General features: G+C 40.9%; 1 protein-coding gene across 1 annotated transcript in view; it reads left to right on the top strand.

The window, feature by feature from the left end:
* The window catches only part of DOK5 (docking protein 5), a 151068-nt gene that overhangs the window by 81823 nt on the left and 50653 nt on the right, over positions 1-18592 (top strand). Inside the window, exons 3-5 of the mRNA XM_032878935.1 lie at positions 15013-15127; positions 15213-15332; positions 18348-18537. Coding sequence (XP_032734826.1) covers positions 15013-15127; positions 15213-15332; positions 18348-18537 — 425 coding nt within the window. The remainder of the gene's footprint in view (positions 1-15012; positions 15128-15212; positions 15333-18347; positions 18538-18592) is intronic.

The following is an 18592-nucleotide window of genomic DNA, read 5'->3' as shown; positions in this document are numbered from 1 at the left end:
GCTTTAAAGAGCCAAGTTAATTTGGCAGTCCTTTTTTGGGGGGAAAATTCCTAATTGGATGGCATACTTAAAGATTTATCTGAAATTGGGGGAAGTGTTGAATATTTCTTTCCTTTGATGGAGTCTTAATACTTTGTGTTTTTGATATGCAGAAAACTAGAAACCAGGAACTGCACAGTGGTCATGAAGCTCTCAGATCTCTCCTTGTCTTCTCTCTCCTCCTGGTCTGACATTGTTGTCACTTACTGCCTGGTGGTCTGCTGGCCTCCCCCAGGCCTCACCTTCACCCTCAGGCCATGCTCCTATCCTTCCCGTGCCCGCCATGTATGGGCAAGCCAGCTGCTCACAGCTGATCTCCAAGGGTTGCTCTTCTCCTCGATTCCACATGAATGGCTCTCTATCCCTACTTTAATGGGGAAGAAACAGACATAAAGGAAATATGCAAGTAAAAGATATAGTATGTTGATATGACTGATAAATGCTAAGGAAGAAATTAAAGCAGGGAAAAGGGATAAGAAGTATGGAATGAGAGTTTGCAATTTCAAATAGAGTAATCAGAAATGGTGCTATTAAGAAGATAGAATGAGAGGAGCTGGAGGTAGGGCAGAAGGGAGTCATGGAGGTATCTAAAGGAAGAGTGTTTCTAGGCAAAAGAAAAGCAAGTACCAAGTGTTCCTGCTTGAGAGACTTGAAAAGACCGTATAAATGAAATGGTTTTCAGTTGAGCTTTTAGGATAAGGAAAGCAATAAATTGTGCACTGCCTTTATTTCCATAGAGTTGTATCCCTTCATATAATGACACCTGGCATTGCAGTAGACTATATTTGCAGAGAGATGTTTAGGAACACTCTGAGATCTCCCAAGAACTGTCCATTATATGAGCAGGACGTAGATGGATACGTGTGCAGTGTGCAGCTTTTTTTCTTCCAGTCATGGAAGGAAATCCATTTCCCTTAGAGGAACCCAGAATCTGGGGGTGGAAAACATGAGGTTGGAATTTATCTTGAGAAAAGTGAATCAAAGTTTGTTCAGACTGATTTTCAGGCCATGCCATCCAACATAATCAGACACTGGAGCCAAAAAGCACACCACCAACAAGGTGGCCTTCTGTCATTTCCTGTGTTGGTCCAGGAGCTGGACCGCCTTCACCATCTGCCTTGAGTCTCTGATGAAGGAAGTTTGCCTCTTTGCAGGCAGAAGATTTGACATCCCGATAAGATGGTATGCAAGTGCCAATGAAGGCTTGAGAAGCAAAGAATCACCAACATCCCTTCTCAGCAGGCACTGGAAATATAATCTGAGTGGACTCCCGTATTCATCTGTGCATGGTTTTCGTAGATCCAAACTAACGATAGTGAGGAGTTGGCAGTTGGGCTAACAGTTGGCTGGTTGTCCCTGCAGAAATGCCTGGGACGAGACTGATGATGGTGTCAGGTCACAAATGGCCTGGTTCTCTTCTTATGGAAGCTACCTGGTTGTGTACAGCAGCTCAGCTATTGGCAAGTCGCCGTGAAAGAGTAAGGACGAGGATGCTCAAATGTATAAGGAGTGTACGGTAGGCACTTACATCAGCTCGACAGACACAATAAATTCTTGAGAGGTGAGCTTGCTCCCCTGATTACACGCAGGAGTTACACAATTTTGAAATAATAACTGAATAAGAATAGCGACTCTAGTAATATCTGTGATCTGTGCTTCCAGATTATTTTAATAAAAAGCAGAATGGGGGTGGGAACAGTAATAGTTCCCTCAATCAGTATTTATCTTGAATCTGGCAATCATAGAATATGGGCTTAGGGTAAGAGATCAATTATTAAGAAGAATAGTGTTTTTAAAACTTTCATTGAAATCTAATTAACATGCAGTGTTATGTTAGTTGTACAATATAATGATATAGCAATTTTATACATTATTCTATCCATCGTGGGACCATCGTGATAAAAAGAATAGCATTTTGTTTCAGATGACAGTCTTCAGTGGATGCTGAGATAATGCCTGGACAGGTGGTTGGGGAACAGGACATTCACATGATACCAAAGTGTCACCCAGCTTAAATACAAATGCAGAAATTGCTATTTTATGAGAGAGAGAAGTGGTGACTACCCCTAGGTGATCAGACTGCACATCACTAAAAGAGGAGGATTCTGACATTATGTATCTTCTGATATATGATGTGATGTGAAGCCCACAACACCCCTTCCAGAGTATTCTCAACAAAAATGTTATCTGAATCTCATCAACCCTTTAGATGTAGCTTCCATTCAGAAGACATGCAAGGGGTAGGAAAATTGAGGTCACCATGGAAAAACAAACCTATATAGAACATGGAATATTCTACCTGAAAACTGACATGATCTTCTCAAAGTGATAATGTCATTTATAAAGTGTGGGGACTCTTCTAAATTGAAAGAAACTCAGATATAAGAAATGCAGTACATGCATCTTTGTTGGATCCTGGACTGGGTGGTGGTAGAGGGACGTGGGCACAGCTCTAAAAGGCATTTGGGGGACTTTTAGGGAGCTTTGAAGATGGGCTGGTGATGACATAATACAAGGAGTTATTGCCCATTTTCTTAGTTGTGAAAATAGCATTGAGGTGATGTGGGTGATCCCTGGTATTGATAAAAACTATTTGCAAAGTTGTAGGGGTGATGTGTGTTTCTGTCTGTAATTTACCTTCAAATACTTCAACCCGAACCAAGTGTGTATGCAAGTGTGCATAACACACACACACACCCTCATATATTTAAATGTAAAGAGAGATGAAGCAAACTAAGTAAAGGTGGCAAAATGTTGATAAGTGTGAATTCTAGGTGATAGAGCCCATTGTATTATTCTTTCAGCTTTTCAGTGTTGGAAATATTCACAGTGAAATTTTGGAAAAGAATATGATGAACATAAAATTCACTAAGCAAAAAGCAAAGGGCAAAAGACAAAATTTTTGTTTTTTAAAAAACTAAACATAAGGGGCACCTGGGTAGCTCAGTCATTAAGCATCTGCCTTCCGCTCAGGTCATGATCTCGGGGTCCTGGGATTGAACCCCATATTGGGCTCCCTGCCTAGAGGGGGGACTGCTTCTCCCTATTCCACTCCCCTATGCCTGTGTTTCCTCTCTCACTACCTTTCTCTGTCATAAATAAGTGAAATCTTAAAATAAAAAATAAATGGATGAGAAAGAATAAAAAAAATGTCTGGGGCTACTGGGCGGCTCAGTCAGCTAAGTGTCTGACTCTTGGTCTTAGCTCAAGTCATGTTCTCAGGGTCATGAGATGGAACCCCATGTTGGGCTGTGTACTCAGCGCAGAGTCTGCTTGAGATGCTCTGTCTTCCTCTCTCTCTGCCCCTCCCCCATTAGTCTTTACATAAATAAACAATAAATAAATAAATAAAATATTTTAAAAACAGCATAGAAAAGGACTGAACTAATTCCCAAAATGTCAGTCATAGGAACTAATTTAAATTACTTTAACAGCTGTACCAAGAGACGATAGATTAGATTAGATAAAAATGTAATATTCCAACAGTATGCTTCTAAAAATCATTTATACATTTCTACCAGAGCTACATCTAAAATGAAGGCAAGCCAAAATTTAAAAACCAAATGGTCATTCACAAAGTGGAATACCACATAGAGACCAAAACCTCTGAGACAACCTGGAAGGACCTCACAGAGGTGAGGTTGGGTGAAAGGATGTAGACACAGAAAAATACATATGCAATGATTCCATTTATAAAAAGCTTTTTAAAAGAACTAACCACCCATGATAGAGATCAAAATCATGATCTTATTTGTGAGCAGCTCTGACCCAGGAAGTGGTGATAGTGACAAAGTGGTGATAGTGACAAAAAATAGTGGTGATGCATGGTGGTTATACAGGTGTGTAGGCACGTAAAGATGCACTGGGCTGTCGTCTCAAGATTTCGTTCCTTTACCATGTGTGTCTGATCCACAGGACCGGTACGTAATTTCCTACTCTGGATGTCTCAAGCAGAATTGCCGTGAGCAGGAGCCCACGTTATAAAGCGTAGTACCATATGTACCCACAATAAGCAAGTGGTTTCTGAAAAGCTGAGTTTTCTTCAATACTTTAAGATCCAAGTAGGAAAGATGAGTTTAGTTCAGATTATCTCCTTTTAATTTAACAAAGACTTTATTTTTACTTTGGGACACTGTGCAAGATTTCTTCTGAAAAATTAAAAAATAAAAACAACTGATTTGACTACTAAGTAAAACTGATAACCAATGTTCTAGTTGATCATTATGTATTGGACTAGGCAATCTGGTCTGCTTTGTTCAAAAAGCAACATTATTATATAGCAAGATTTGAGAGGAAATCTCTATGAAAATTCCTGGCCAAAAGAAAATCGAACAGAGGGTCTATTAACTAACTTCTGCTGTGGCAACCATTCCAAAATTTTAGTAGCCTATAGCTGTGTGTCTTTATCTCCTGCCCTTGTTACAGGAGGGGTCTGGCTTGGCTGTGGGTGGACTGAGCACAGCTGGATTAATTTCACTCAGTTGAGATCCATCCATCTGTCTGAATGTACAGACAGGAGATCCATCTGTCTATACATTCAGAGATCCAGGAAGGTGGGGAACATTATGCTCATAGTGGAAGGTTGAAGCTTAAGGAGGGTAGAACTGATCTAATTATGCATGCATTTAAAACATCTTCTTGGACATGGCCTATCAGGTCATGTTCTGTTAGCCAAAGCCAGTTGCATGGCCAAGTCCAAACTCATTAGCAAAGAATCAGAAGGACTGGGGGAGAATGGGTGCTTATGAACAAATAATTCCATAAATGGTAGAAAATGGAGATTACTACAAGGGGCAGATTTTACCTTTGGTCTTATTTTAAATTCCTCCAAATCCTACAGACAGAATTCTTTTGCCAAGTCTTATCATTGCCTGATCTGTTCCAACCTCCATACTTAGAAGCACACTTTATGCATCAGAGAACTCCCTATTTAGTGTTATCTTTTACCAGCAGAATTTTTAAGGAACCACTGTCTTCTGTGAATTTTTAATTGCTTCATGATAATTTCTCTCAGAAAGAAATGGCCCCAGGATGTGCAAAATCAGATTAAGACTGACACTAAGCAGGGCTCTTGAAAGTAAACATACAGTTTCTAGAGAAAAATCAAGCATTTCAAACGTCCTAATATTGACATTTTCAGTAAGCTATGTAGATATTTCCAGACTTTTTTGATAGCTACCTGTTTTTTAGCTTCGTTTCAAGAGAAAAATCTCTTGAGCCGGTAAGCTTAAATACATTCTAGTAATGAAAAGCGAGGTTGAAACTGAGAGGTCACAGGTTAATTTGAAAAGGTAAGCAGACTGGTAGCAGCCCCCCAAATAAACAGAGGTTATTTTAATTGCCTAACTTGGGATCTGCTATTGTTTTAGCATGGAGAGTATATAAAAGAATAGGTAAAAAAATATTTCAAGTCTTTTTATATACCATTTTTAACCACAAAATTCAACTTCTTTTCTGCTTTCCAGACTCTTCTATTAGAGATGAAAAAGTGTCTGGACCTGCCTTTAGACGTCTCTTTGGAATAGTTCTTTCGTCCTTTAAATCCTATTTCTCAGAGATATTTCAGATTTTGGTCATGAGGCTCGAAATACTTCATTGTCTTTCTCACGCAGGAAGTGCAACCATGACATGGGCAAAAAAGGCAAAAGGAAAACAAGTGATGCTTTTCAGAAGGGTGACCTTTGGGATTTCAAGTGGGAACCAAGCCTTTACCAAGTTTCTGTCACAGTCGGTTGTCATGCTTCTGCCAAGCCAATGGGAGCCATTCTGGGTGCCTCTAGGACCTTTAGGTCCATTAAGTCCCCTGCACTGTTGACTCAATAGAAAATGAGATAAAATGAAACTCAGTTTCATACTAGGATTAGAACAATAGTGGTTGGTTTACGGTATTTTTCTTAATTTTCAGTCATTTGTCATTTATTCATTAATGCTTGTTGTCACTGTAACACCTCTATTTATGTTTACTTAATCTTTTGCTTTCCATCAGCTCACTTCTCTATTGAAGTAAATTCACCATAAGAGCAGATTTTCTTACTACCCTCAGCAGAAGACCAGGATCTCTGGCCATCAACAGGAATTAGCATTTATAAAGAAATACAATGGAAAGAATATAATGTTCCTAAGTTCTAACTACTTTTTGCTACAGAAATTTTTTTTTAATGTGGTAAAAAACACAAAGCGTAAAATCTACCCTCTGAATAACTTTTTAAGTATACAATACGATATTGTCAACTATGTGCCCACTGTTGTACAGCAGATCTCTAGAACTTTTTCACCTTATATGATTGAAACCCTGTGCCTGTTGAACACCTACTTCTGGTTTCCCCCTCTCCCAATCCCCTGGCAAGCACCATTCAAATTCCTGCTTCTGATTTTCCCTACTGTGGATGGATACCTTGTATGAGTGGAATCATGTAGTATTAGTCCCTCTATGACCAGCTTATTTCATGTAGCATGATGTCCTCCAGGTTCATCCATGTTGTCACAAATGATAAAATTTCCTTCTTTTCTTAAGGCTGAATAATATTCTGTAGTATGCATATACCGTATTTCTTAATTTATTTATCCATGGCCATTTAGGTTGTCTCCATGTCTTGGCTGTTGTGAGAAATGCTGCTGTGGACATGGGCATGCACGTATCTTTTTGAGATCCTGTTTTTATATATATTTATATATACGGTATACTCAGAAGTAAGATTGCTTGATCACGTGGTAGTTCTATTTTTAATTTTTCGAGGAACCTCAATCCTGTTTTCCATAGTGGCTACACCAATTTACATCCCTGCCAACAATTCACAAAGCTTCCAATTTCCTTTCTGGTTTTTTGTTTGTTTGTTTCGTTTTGTTTTTCTTTAAAATCATGGCCATCCTCACATGGGAGAGGTGATATCTCATTGTGGTTTTGATTTGCATTGCCCTGAGGATTAGTGATGTTTAGCAACTTTTTATATACCTGTTGGTAATTTCTAGGTCTTCGGGAAAATGTCTGTTCAGGTCTTTTGCTCATTTTTTTAAATTGGGTTGCTTTTTAGCTATTGAGTCGTAAGGGTATTAAGCCCTTATCGGATATGTGGTTTGCATGTATTTTCACCCATTCCTTAGGTTGCTATTCATTCTGTTGATTGTTTTCTTTGCTGCACAGAAGTTTGTTGTTGTTGTTGTTTTGTCCCATTTGTCAAATTTTCAATGTTGTTGCCTGTGCTTTTGTGCCATATCTGGTAAATCATTGCCAAGGCCAGTGTTACATTTTTTTTTTCTTCTATGTCTTCTTTAGGAGTTTATACTCTGAAGACAGGCATTTAAGTCTTTAATCAATTTTGAGTTGATTTTTATATAAGATGAGGACCCAACCACATGTGTTCACCTGTGGATATGCAGTTTCCCAACTCCATTTGTTGAAGAAACTCTTTCTTTCCCCGTTGTGGGTTCCTGGCATAGAAGCAGCAGCTGAGCTCCTTATTTTTTTCCCATCAGTCTGTATGTCTGTCTTTGTGCTGGTTCCATCCTGTTTTGGTTACTGTAGCTTTGTAATATGTTTTGAAGTTCAGGAAGTGTGAAGCCTTCAGTTTCATTCTTTCTCAAGATCATTTGACTATGTATTCAGTGTCCTTTGTGGTTCCGTATAAGTTGTAAGGATGGCCTTTTTATACCTGCAAATAACGCAGCAGGATTTTGAAAGAGATTGCATTGAATCTGTAGGTAACTTTAAGTAGTATGGAAATTTTATCTTATTTACTTATTTTTTTAAGATTTTTAAATTTATTTTAGAGAGAGAATGTGTGTGTTAGCACAGGGCTCGGAGGAGCAGAAGGAGAGGGAGAGAGAAAAATCTCAAGCAGACTCCTTGCCAAGCGGGGAACCTGACCCTGGGCTTGATCTCATGACCTGCGCTGAAATCAAGAGTCAGACGCTTAACTGACTGAGCCTCTCAGGCAGGTGCCCCAAATGTGGACATTTTAACCATATTAAGTCTTTCACTGCATGAACTAGGGATGTCTTCTCACTTATTTATACCTTATTTAACTTTTTTCAGCATTGTTTCATAGTTTTCAGTGCATAATTTTTTTCTTCCTTGGTTACATTTATTCATAAGTAGTTTATTCTTTTTAACATTATTGTAAATGGGATTGTTTTCTTAATTTCCTTTTGAGATTGTTCAGTATCTAGAAACACGATTGATTTTTGTGTGTGCATTTCGTATCCTACTACTCTACTGAATTCATTTGTTACTTCTAACAGGTGTGTGTGTACGTGAGAGAGAGAGCAAGAGAGAGAGACAGATCTTTAGGATTTTCTGCATGTAAGATTATGTCATCTGCAAACAGAGATAATTTTACTTCTTCCTTTCCAATCTGGATGCATATAATTAAAAAAAACAATAATACAAAGAAACAAACAATAGAAACCTACCCAGACCCTTCATCCTCCTCACTAATATACATACAAGGATATGTATGTGTGCAAGCATGCATGTATAAACATTATTCTTTATAGAAATGGAAATAAATGGGTGCCTGGGAGGCTAAGATGGTTAAGCATCTGCCTTCAGCTCAGGTCATGATCCCAGGGTCTTGGGATCGAGTCCTGCATCAGGATCCCTGCTCCGTGAGAGGCCTCCTTCTCCCTCTGCCTCTCTCTTTCTCTGTCTCTCATGAATAAATAAATAGTCTTTAAAATAAAAAAGGAATTGGGAATAAACCATGTCTACCATGGTGGTTTTTTTAAAAACTATTTCTGTTTTGAATATGATGTTTTAACATTTTATATTTGAAATTATAGTTTGGCTTTAGTTGAAGTAAAGTGTGCTGTAAGGATTTTGCTTATGATGCTCTAACAATGAGTGTGGCTTCAAAGGAATACATAAATCCCAGTAATGGATTAAGCCCTTGCTTTGTTCAGATATGTAGGGACTAATTCCAGGTAGCCGAGTACTAAGACGACATTCTCATCCCAAACATGCAATTCTCTTATTCATGCATTGTTTTCCTCTGACCGGATAATTTCAAAGGACTTGTCTTCAAGTTTTCTGGTTCTTTCTTCCGTTTGATCAGATCTGTTCTGAACCCTGGTAGTGACTTTTTAATTCAGCTGTTCTTCAGCTCAAGACTGGTTCTTTCCCTGTACAAAACCAGTCCAAAAAGTCTGAGAGACTGGCTGTTTTTTCAAATATGCGGATCCCAACCTAAACTTAACAATGGACATGAAGAAACAGGAAACATAGTGCAAAGTAACAAATCTTTAGAAAATGACCCTAAAGAAATGGAAGTATATGAATTACCTGAAAAAGAATTTGAGATCATCATCATAAAGATGCCTCAGTGAGCTTAGGAAAGCAAATGGTGGCCAGATTAAAAGGGGGAGGAATGGAAAAGCCTTGGAATACTGATCTCTTTAGGTCCCCCGACTTTGCATAAGCTGCACAGCCTTGTGGGGAAGGTGGGCAGGGAGACGCCAGGGGGGAGGTACTGCAGAGAAGGCTTATCCTTGAGTGCACATGTCAAGGGTAGGAGGACAAATGTTCTAACATATAAGATACTTCATCCTTGCCAAACAAGTAAATTTCTTCCTCAGAATCTTTGCACTTTCTGTTACTTCTTCCTGGAGCGGCTGGGCCCAGTATTCATATGATTCAGTTTTTCAGATCTTTTGGGTCTCTGCTCATATGCTCCCTTCTCTGAAAGGACATCCTTATCCCCTTTCATAAAATAGGAGACTTCTCCTCTTGGAGCCCACACAAAATCCCTTTTCAAATCTTTGCTTGTCCTTATAGCACTTCCCTATCCCTGCCTGGTGAAATGGTTCTTTGTTTATTTTCTCCCTTTAAATAAGAATAAACAAAAAATAAATAAATATTAATGTACAATGAGTTTTAAAAATTTGATGATTGAATGGGTTCCAAGAAGATTCGTTTTTTTTTTTAAAGATTTTATTTGTTTATTTGACAGAGATCACAAGTAGGCAGAGAGGCAGGCAGAGAGAGAGAGGAGGAAGCAGGCTCCCTGCTGAGCAGAGAGCCCGATGTGGGGATCGATCCCAGGACCCTGAGATCATGACCTGAGCTGAACACAGAGGCTTTAACCCACTGAGCCACCCAGGTGCCCCATCCAAGAAGATTCTTGAAGAGGCAATGTGGTTCTCCTACAACTGTGTTTAAGGCACTCCCTCCTTGATGCTGTTACACCATGAAGAAATTTTTACCTCTTATTTGTGAATCTCTACACAAAAATGACATAATTCATATAGAGTTTAGGGTGTGTCTTTTCTCTTACACTGTGAAAGAAAAATAAAATTTCTGACTACAGAGTCTCAGGAGGGACTTTTCCTAAAATGTTTTGAACTTGGTAAGAAATAACTTCTGAGACATAAGGAAAAGACAAATTCAAACTGAAGGTGACCTGAAGGTATTGCCTCTCCTTGGTCCTGAATGCCTGTCTTCTTTGAGGTCACATTGAGGGTCCAATCCAGTCACTTTTGATGATCAGATATGCTTATTAGCTCCCATTTAAAAATAATACTCGGGGGTGCCTGAGTGGCTCAGTGGGTTAAGCCTCTGCCTTCGGCTCAGGTCATGATCCCAGAGTCTTGGGATCGAGCCCCATATCTGGCTGTCTGCTCAGCAGGGAGCCTGCTTCCCCCTCTCTCTCTGCCTGCCTCTCTGCCTACTTGTGATCTCTCTCTGTCAAAGAAATAAATAAAATTTTTAAAAAAGTAAAAAAAATAAAAATAACATTCATATTATACAAGAACCTGAGACCTTATCAAAATCTATGTTTACTTCAAAAGTGATTCTTTAGGGGCAAATTATGTCTTTGTAAAAAGAATATTAAAGGGGGGCCTGGGTAGCTCAGTTGGTTAAGCATCTGCCTTCATCTCAGGTCATGATCTCAGGGTCCTGGTATTGAGTCCTGCACCAGGATCCTTGCTCAGCGGGGAGCCTGCTTCTCCCTCTGCCTGCTGCTCCCCCTGCTTGTGCTCTCTTCTCTCTCTCTGACAAATAAAGTCTTTTTTAAAAAAGGGAATATTAGGGGCACCTGGGTGGCTCAGTGGGTTAAGCCTCTGCCTTCGGCTCAGGTCATGATCCCAGGGTCCTGGGATCGAGCCCTGCATCGGGCTCTCTGCTCAGCGGGGAGTTTGTTTTCCTTCCTCTCTCTCTCTGCCTGCCTCTCTGCCTACTTGTGATCTCTGTCAAATAAATAAATAAAAATCTTTAAAAAAAAAGGGGGAGAATATTAAAAAAATACATTCTGCTTTTATGTCTTATACAGGTTTTAAAGTGACTTGTAAATATACCTGCAAATGTTCTTATAATTTTCACTCTAGCATGTATTTTGAGGAAGGCTCTGTTAATGGACTAGCGCAGACTGCAATTCTTTTGAAAGTAAAGAGTGTGTATGTGGGTGGTGGGGGAGGGATGTGTGCAAGCGCGTGCTCATTGGGATGTGATTCTGAACTGTTGCCTTAGACCCTCCTAGTCCTTTGACACAACAGACATAATCCTGCCTGCTCTGTGAATACTCACCTCCCCCGAGCTGGGGATGTTGGGTTGCTTATAATCTAAACCAATTTTCCAAATGGGTAATTGTGTTCTGACTCATGCAGTTCTTCCTACATTTTCGGACCCTTTTGGGTGACATTCCTTCCTCTTTACCTTTAATGGATATGTAATGAAATGACATATTTCAAAATCATCGCTGTGCCTCAGGTTAGGGTGGACTGCTTTTATATAATGTCTCAGTAGAGGGTTCAGAATAAAGGCTGGGGCACTCACGCGTTGCTTCACCTGCACCCCTCCCCTCCACCCCACACCAATGAAAAGAAAGAAGTCCTCAAATATGAGATGACCTCCCCGGCTAAAGATTCTCTGGGCTGAAAGTATTTAGGGTCAGTCTTTAGTATTTCAGACGGGTGAAGAACACAGCTATTAGGGTCAGGTTGCCTCATTCAGAGCTTGGTTCTGCCATTTTTTGGCTGTGACCTTGAGCTCATGACCTTGACCTTTCTCATCTACAGCTTCTTCAGCTGGAAAATAACTGATAATATTATCTATCTTGCACAATGTTTATGAAGTTCGAATGAGACACATCATGTAAGACTGGTCTAAGCACAGTGTGTGATAAACGGTGCAGGCTCGATTAGCGTTGACTCTCAGATGATTATCACTGATTCAGCCCATCAGTAAGTCATTGATAGGTGACTCACGTCTAGGTGGGTGTTGGAGAGATCGATGGATTAATTACGGTAACAGATAATAGAACAAAGCTTCGTACAGCATACACGGGAGCAGAGAGAAGGCAATGAGTAATTCACACTGAGGTCAGGGCAAGTTTCCCCAAGGAAGTGGGCCTTGAAGGAAAAGTGAAATCTCCCTGGAGAAAGAGGCATTCACCTTGGAGAGGCTCCATGCAAGTAAGTTTGTGGTGTGTTTGGTCTTTGGTTCATCAATCCACATATATTCATTGAGTTCTCGCTATGTGGCAAGCTCCGTGTTAGATTCAGGGACACTGTGGTGAGCAAAAACTTAGGGAATTTTCATTCTAGAGGCAAGACAGGCACAAAACCACAGCCCATGTGGCTGTCAGAGGACCTTGAGGGCAAAAGATGTCATTGGAAGATAGAGCTTGGAGACTCTGATTAGATGGAGGGATAGGGGGTGTCCAGTAGGGCTCTGTGGGTAAGTGAGATTTGAGCTAAGACCCCTAAGGTGGGCACAAGTGAAGTAAGGAGAGCGTAAGGAAGGCTCTGTGCCAGGAGAATCGTGGTGCCTGCTGAGGCCTGAACAAAAGCCAGTGTGGCTGGAACTTATGACACATCCAGAAGGTTTAGGGGAGGAGGCTGGTAGGATAGCTGCAGGGAAGACCACAGAGTTCCTTGATGGTTACCCTAGGGCTTGGCTTCTTGTCCCAGAGCAATGAGAAGTCACCGAACTGTTGTTTTATGCACAGAAATGCTGGTATCAGACTTGTGCTTGAAAAGATCATCTGGATGCTGTGTTTATAGTGAATTATGAGGTTACATGGGAGTGGAGACACCAGTAAGTAGTTGAGGCTATTAGTGCTTGTATTGGGGTATTGGCACAAAAATACATAGACAACGAATAAACAGTTGCAGGACACCTGGGTGGCTCAGTCAGTTAAGGGTCTGGCTCTTAATTTCAGTTCAGGTCATGATCTCAGGATCGTGAGATCGAGCCCCACGTCAGGCTCCACACTTAGCGCAGAGTCTGCTCAAAATTCCTTCTCTCCCTCTGCCCCTTCCCCTGCTCACAGTCTCCCTCTCTCTAAAATAAATAAATACATAAATAAAATATTCAAAATATCAACAGTTGTATCTGGTAAACTCTGAGGGATTTAGAGTAGCTGGAGAATAAAGTCAGTGGTGTTGAGCTGCTAAAGCTACCTACTGAAGTAGGTAGTGCTATAGCCAGCTTTTGGGGAACAGTGATGTCTTAGTCCATTTGGGCTGCCATAAAAAATACCATAAACCATTAAACCACAGCAATGTAATTCTCACAGTTCTAGAGTCTGGGAAGTCCAAGTTCAAGGCACTGGCAGATTTGATGTCTGGTGAGAACTTGCTTTCTGGTTCATGGAAGGCATCGTCTTGCTGTGTCCTCACATGGTGAAGGCAAGAGGGACCCTCTCTGGGGTCTCTTTTATAAGGACACTAATCCTGTTCAGTAGGGCTCCACTCTCCAGACCTATCACCCTCCAAAGGTCCCATCTCTTAATACTGTCTCCTTGAGGGGTAGGATTTCAACATGTGAATTTTGGGAGCCACAAACATTTGGTCAGTAGCAACTTTTAAGATATTTTATGCCAAGAAATTTGCATTTATACTATAAAGAGAGCCGATGGAGGTTAGGAAGTAGGGGAATGAAATAATCAAGTTATTTCATGTATGGAGAATGTTGGCTTCTCCCGCACCCCAACTTCTTGAGACAAGCATTCCTTGTATGTAGAATAAGATGAGAGAGAGTACTGAAGCCAAAGACCGATGGGCGATATCTTCTTTTCTATAACACAAATAAGGGGAGGTCAAACTTGTTAATGTGCATTATTTATCTTGTAAGTACCCTGAGGCCACCCACGCCTTCTCTCAGGCAGCCTGTCGTCACAGCCCTTGAATGCAGCCGGGAATCTGGATGTAACTGAAGGAGGGGCAGCCATTTTGGAAACACAATAAGCCAATACCCTTGGTGGGAGGGGGATGGTTTATAAAAGTGTTAACATTATGAAAGTTTGTAACAGGGGCCAAGCGCCTGTGGGAGAGAGGAAGGAAGGAGAGCATGGAAGCCTGCTGATGGGGCAGGTTTTCCCTATTAATAAGAAAAAGGTGATACTTTGTAGGGCAGCAGGCAGACTGTAACAGAGGCCCTGTGAACTATTGAGGAGCTCGGAGTAAGCCAGAGAGACTGGGGGAGCATGGAACAAAACCACTGTCTGTCTTGGAATATAAGACTTGAACCCCGAGTAGAGGGGCATTTTGGGGACTACTGACATTCCATTCCTGATTATCGAAGAGTGACAAGACTCAGTTATGAATTGGACCACCATTCCCTTCCTCCCCTGGGGTGGACGGGTTTAAGTTACCTTCACGGGGGGTACCCCAAGGGGTTGGAGTATTTGAAAGGCTTTCCACAGAGACGGGGATATAGTTCTGAGAACTATTCGTTAGGGAGAATCTTCGGGGAGATAAAAACACTAAAATGAGCTTTCTATCTCTATGAAGTTTTGAGCCCATGCTATTTACTGTGCTTTAGAAGACTTAAAAAGGAAGGTCATTCACTAACCTTGCTTGCTGTGTATGAAGGATAAAACAAACATGATTCACAGCTCTCAACAATGCACTTTGTGGTCAAGCGGTGTTCATGCGAGCTGTGCCTTCCTCTCACTATGCCTCCCCGTAGTGCGGTGGTGGTGACTGGGCGTGTTCCTTCAGGGAGTGTGATCAGATCTGCACTTGTTCCTTTTTCAGGTTACAGAGCTCAACAACGTGAAGAACGTAGCTCGGTTGCCCAAGAGCACCAAGAAGCACGCCATAGGGATTTATTTCAATGATGATACCTCCAAGACCTTCGCTTGTGAATCAGGTTCGTCCGAGGCAGGGAGGGCTTTTGCTCTTCGCTTTTAAGCAGGCACTGGGCACGCTTGTTAATCTTGCGGACGTTTCCACAGATCTGGAGGCCGATGAATGGTGCAAAGTCCTCCAGATGGAGTGTGTGGGCACGCGGATCAATGACATCAGCCTCGGAGAGCCTGACTTGCTGGCTACTGGGGTTGAGAGAGAACAGAGTGGTACGTAAAGGAAATTCTCTCCTTCGCTCTCTTGAACGCTGTTTTTGTCCCACCACAAGACGTCTTCGTTGCGTGACATTTTTGAAGATGTAGGCAGTGCATGAAGGAGTAAAAGGAAGCCTTTAGCTGACCTAGATCCCGTATTACTATTTCAGTGTCTTTCTTTTCTTAATGTGTGTTCAATGCACAGATATGGACGTAACTGTATGAGTACCACCGGCTAGGAACCTGGGGGAACCCGCCACGTGCCAGTGTCTGTGGCCGGTGAAATCAGGTCATCGAATTTTCCCAGCAGCTCCGTGAAGCAGCCCCTGTTCCTCCCCTCATTTTGCAGATGGGGAGACTGACGCTCCTGCTCTGATCCCATCAGCTCGTGTCTGATGCACTCCTGCACCTCTAGTCCTAAAATACTGATTTTTACACATAATGAGGGGTTTTGTTTTTGTTTTTGGTCTTAAGTTTTTCATTGAAAATATCTCACTGAAAGCTTTCTGATTATTTATTTATTTATTTATTTTTATTTATTTATTTATTTGACAGGTAGAGATCACAAGTAGGCAGAGAGGCAGGCAGAGAGAGAGGGGGAAGCAGGCTTCCTGCTGAGCAGAGAGCCCGATGTGGGGCTCGATCCCAGGACCCTGGGATGATGACCCGAGCCGAAGGCAGAGGCTTTAACCCACTGAGCCACCCAGGCACCCCAGATGTTTTTAATAGAATCCAAACTTCATGACTATTTTCTCAGGTTTAAATCCACCTAAGTCCGTGTTTTTGTTTTCGTTTAGTTTTTTTTGTTTTTTTGTTTTTTGTTTTTTTTTAATTGAAACACATGAGCCCAAATCCTTGAGCTCAGCACTCAACTTGGGACGGAGTCATTTTAGGTAATAATGATCAAAATATCCATGAACATTTCGGCAAAATTCAGTATTGGTTTACAGTAGTAGCCTGGATGCGAGAGAGTATTTGTTTGAAATAACCAAACCTTATGGCAGGGTAGATTGGATCCTGGAGTCCTGCTCTGTGGTAGCCTAGTGACTTGATCTGTGAGGATGGAACACACCAGAAAAGGCCATGAGCCCCCGGGGTTGACGATGAATGTGACAGAGGTGGAATTGTACTGACCCTTCCTGTGTGCACACACTCCAGCTCTCAGTAAAAAAATGCCCTTGCTGTCACTTGGAACTCTGTCTTCGTGACACGTTGACAGGCTGGGACTATTTTGGACGCCCCATATGTGCCGTAATCCCTCTCCACGGAAATGTTATTGACTGAGAATTACAAGTGCTTGGCTAATTCAGAAAAGTCTCTTTGTAGACTGGGAAGAAGCTGAGCTGTAGGGAAGCCGAGCCATTTCCGAAGGTCATACAACCAAGCCCTGGGCCGTTGTTGCGTACCTCCCTGAATCAGGGGGCTCCGGGCTGAGAGGACGCACCTGTGTTGCCTCACGGACAGATGCCTATGAAGCCAGACATAGGAAAATTTGATAGGTTTTGATTTTTTAAAAAATCTACAGGGCTCAGTCCCCCATTTTTTTACAAATGTATATTTATATTTTTGAAGCTGTATGCCAGTAGTGTGGCAAATGGAATCCAAGAACGGGCTGGGCCTAGGCATTCCCTTTACCGTACCAACTGTGCCTCAGTTTCCTCTTATGTCAAACAGGAATAGGAATATCCCTGGCCCATAACTAGGAGGGATCATTATAAAACTCAACTAAGTCTTTGAAGGCACTTTATGATACTAATTTTCATGACTTCAAGTAATTGTAACCATCACAGGCACTCTTACAACTGTCACTGTTGTTATTCTTGAGTGAGGTAGAGTTACAGAAGAACTTCTGAGTGAGTGAATTGATAATGGTCTCTCTTACTTTTTACTTAAAGATGACAGTCTTTCTGACTTGTTCTAGAATTCCCCTGGGCGAGATTTTACTCCATTAGAATATACTTTTAAAATAATAGTTGCCAGAAAGCAGCAAACAATTAGTTATCGGGAGACGGAAATAACTTTAGAAAATTGGAAAAAGAGATCCATGAAATCATGTAGTCATGACACTCCCATTTACTAAACTGAGCTAAAATCGACAAGAATTCTAATGACTTCCTTATTATGAAACAATTAATTTTGAATACCAATAATAAGATCAGTGCCATACTATTTTATCAGATAATAGGCAATCTACCATAATGATGGGTAGGTGAAAATGTGTTTGCTGTAGTAATATTTTTGCTTATGTTTCGCTTACAGGTTTTGACTCATAATTTCCTTAATTAATGAATTTTCTAGAAATATAACAGAAATACCATGGCTGAATCTGTGGAGATGAAAATTTGGTTGTAGTAATAAGCCCAGTCGTTTACTGAGAATGGTCTTGGTTAAATTTTAACAGTTGTCCAAATGAACAAATGGATATTCGTAATTGGCTAAGGAGAGTTCTTGTTAAAACTAATTCAAGTACATCCATTGGATTTTTCCCAAACCGGTGGTCAGTTAAATGCATAGTATCAGCATGGAGTTCTATTTAAATAACTAGGGATGTAGTTTTATTCATTTAGTTATGAAAATTATGAGTTGATCAATATAACTTTAATATCATTAAATCATGTGACAATTATTTTGCACCTGCATCTTTTGTGAACACAAAAATGCGGGTGTAATTAATATGTACTTGGCAGGAAAAAATTGTTTTTAATGGTTTCATTGCTCTAGTCTTTTATTGGCATACATATTTTTTATTATGCAAATTCAAAAATTCTAAAAATGGTCTTCGCTCCTGTAAATAGTGTTTAGTGTATGTGGACAGCCAGACCACGTCATTATTATGTTACTTAACATGGTGTCCATTAAAAAAAAATCATTTTCGGGGACTGTGAATTTATGAGAAAGCTTATCTTCCTGAATGTTCAACCTAAACCTAGAATATGAGCTAGAATGATTTTGAAATGCCTCTTTGTTCCTACAATGTCTTTGATGTTTTATTCCCGGGATTTTAGAACTAACCTTCTGTTTCTCTCCCAGAGAGATTCAATGTGTATTTGACGCCGTCCCCTAACTTAGATGTTCATGGCGAATGTGCCTTGCAGATTACATATGAGCACATCTGTCTTTGGGACGTCCAGAATCCCAGAGTCAAACTCATCTCTTGGCCGCTAAGTGCCCTGCGACGGTACGGGCGAGATGCTGCTTGGTTCACTTTTGAGGCAGGGAGGTGAGTTTCATGACGTTCTTCTCCTTTTTTCCCTCTCCCCAGGGCTATGTGTCAG

This window comes from Lontra canadensis, unplaced genomic scaffold, assembly GCF_010015895.1.
Source record: "Lontra canadensis isolate GAN:19392208 unplaced genomic scaffold, GSC_riverotter_1.0 scaffold65, whole genome shotgun sequence".
In the NCBI taxonomy this organism is placed as follows: domain Eukaryota; kingdom Metazoa; phylum Chordata; class Mammalia; order Carnivora; family Mustelidae; genus Lontra; species Lontra canadensis.
Note: the sequence above shows the minus strand (reverse complement) of the source record. Positions and strands in the feature narration are given on the sequence as shown.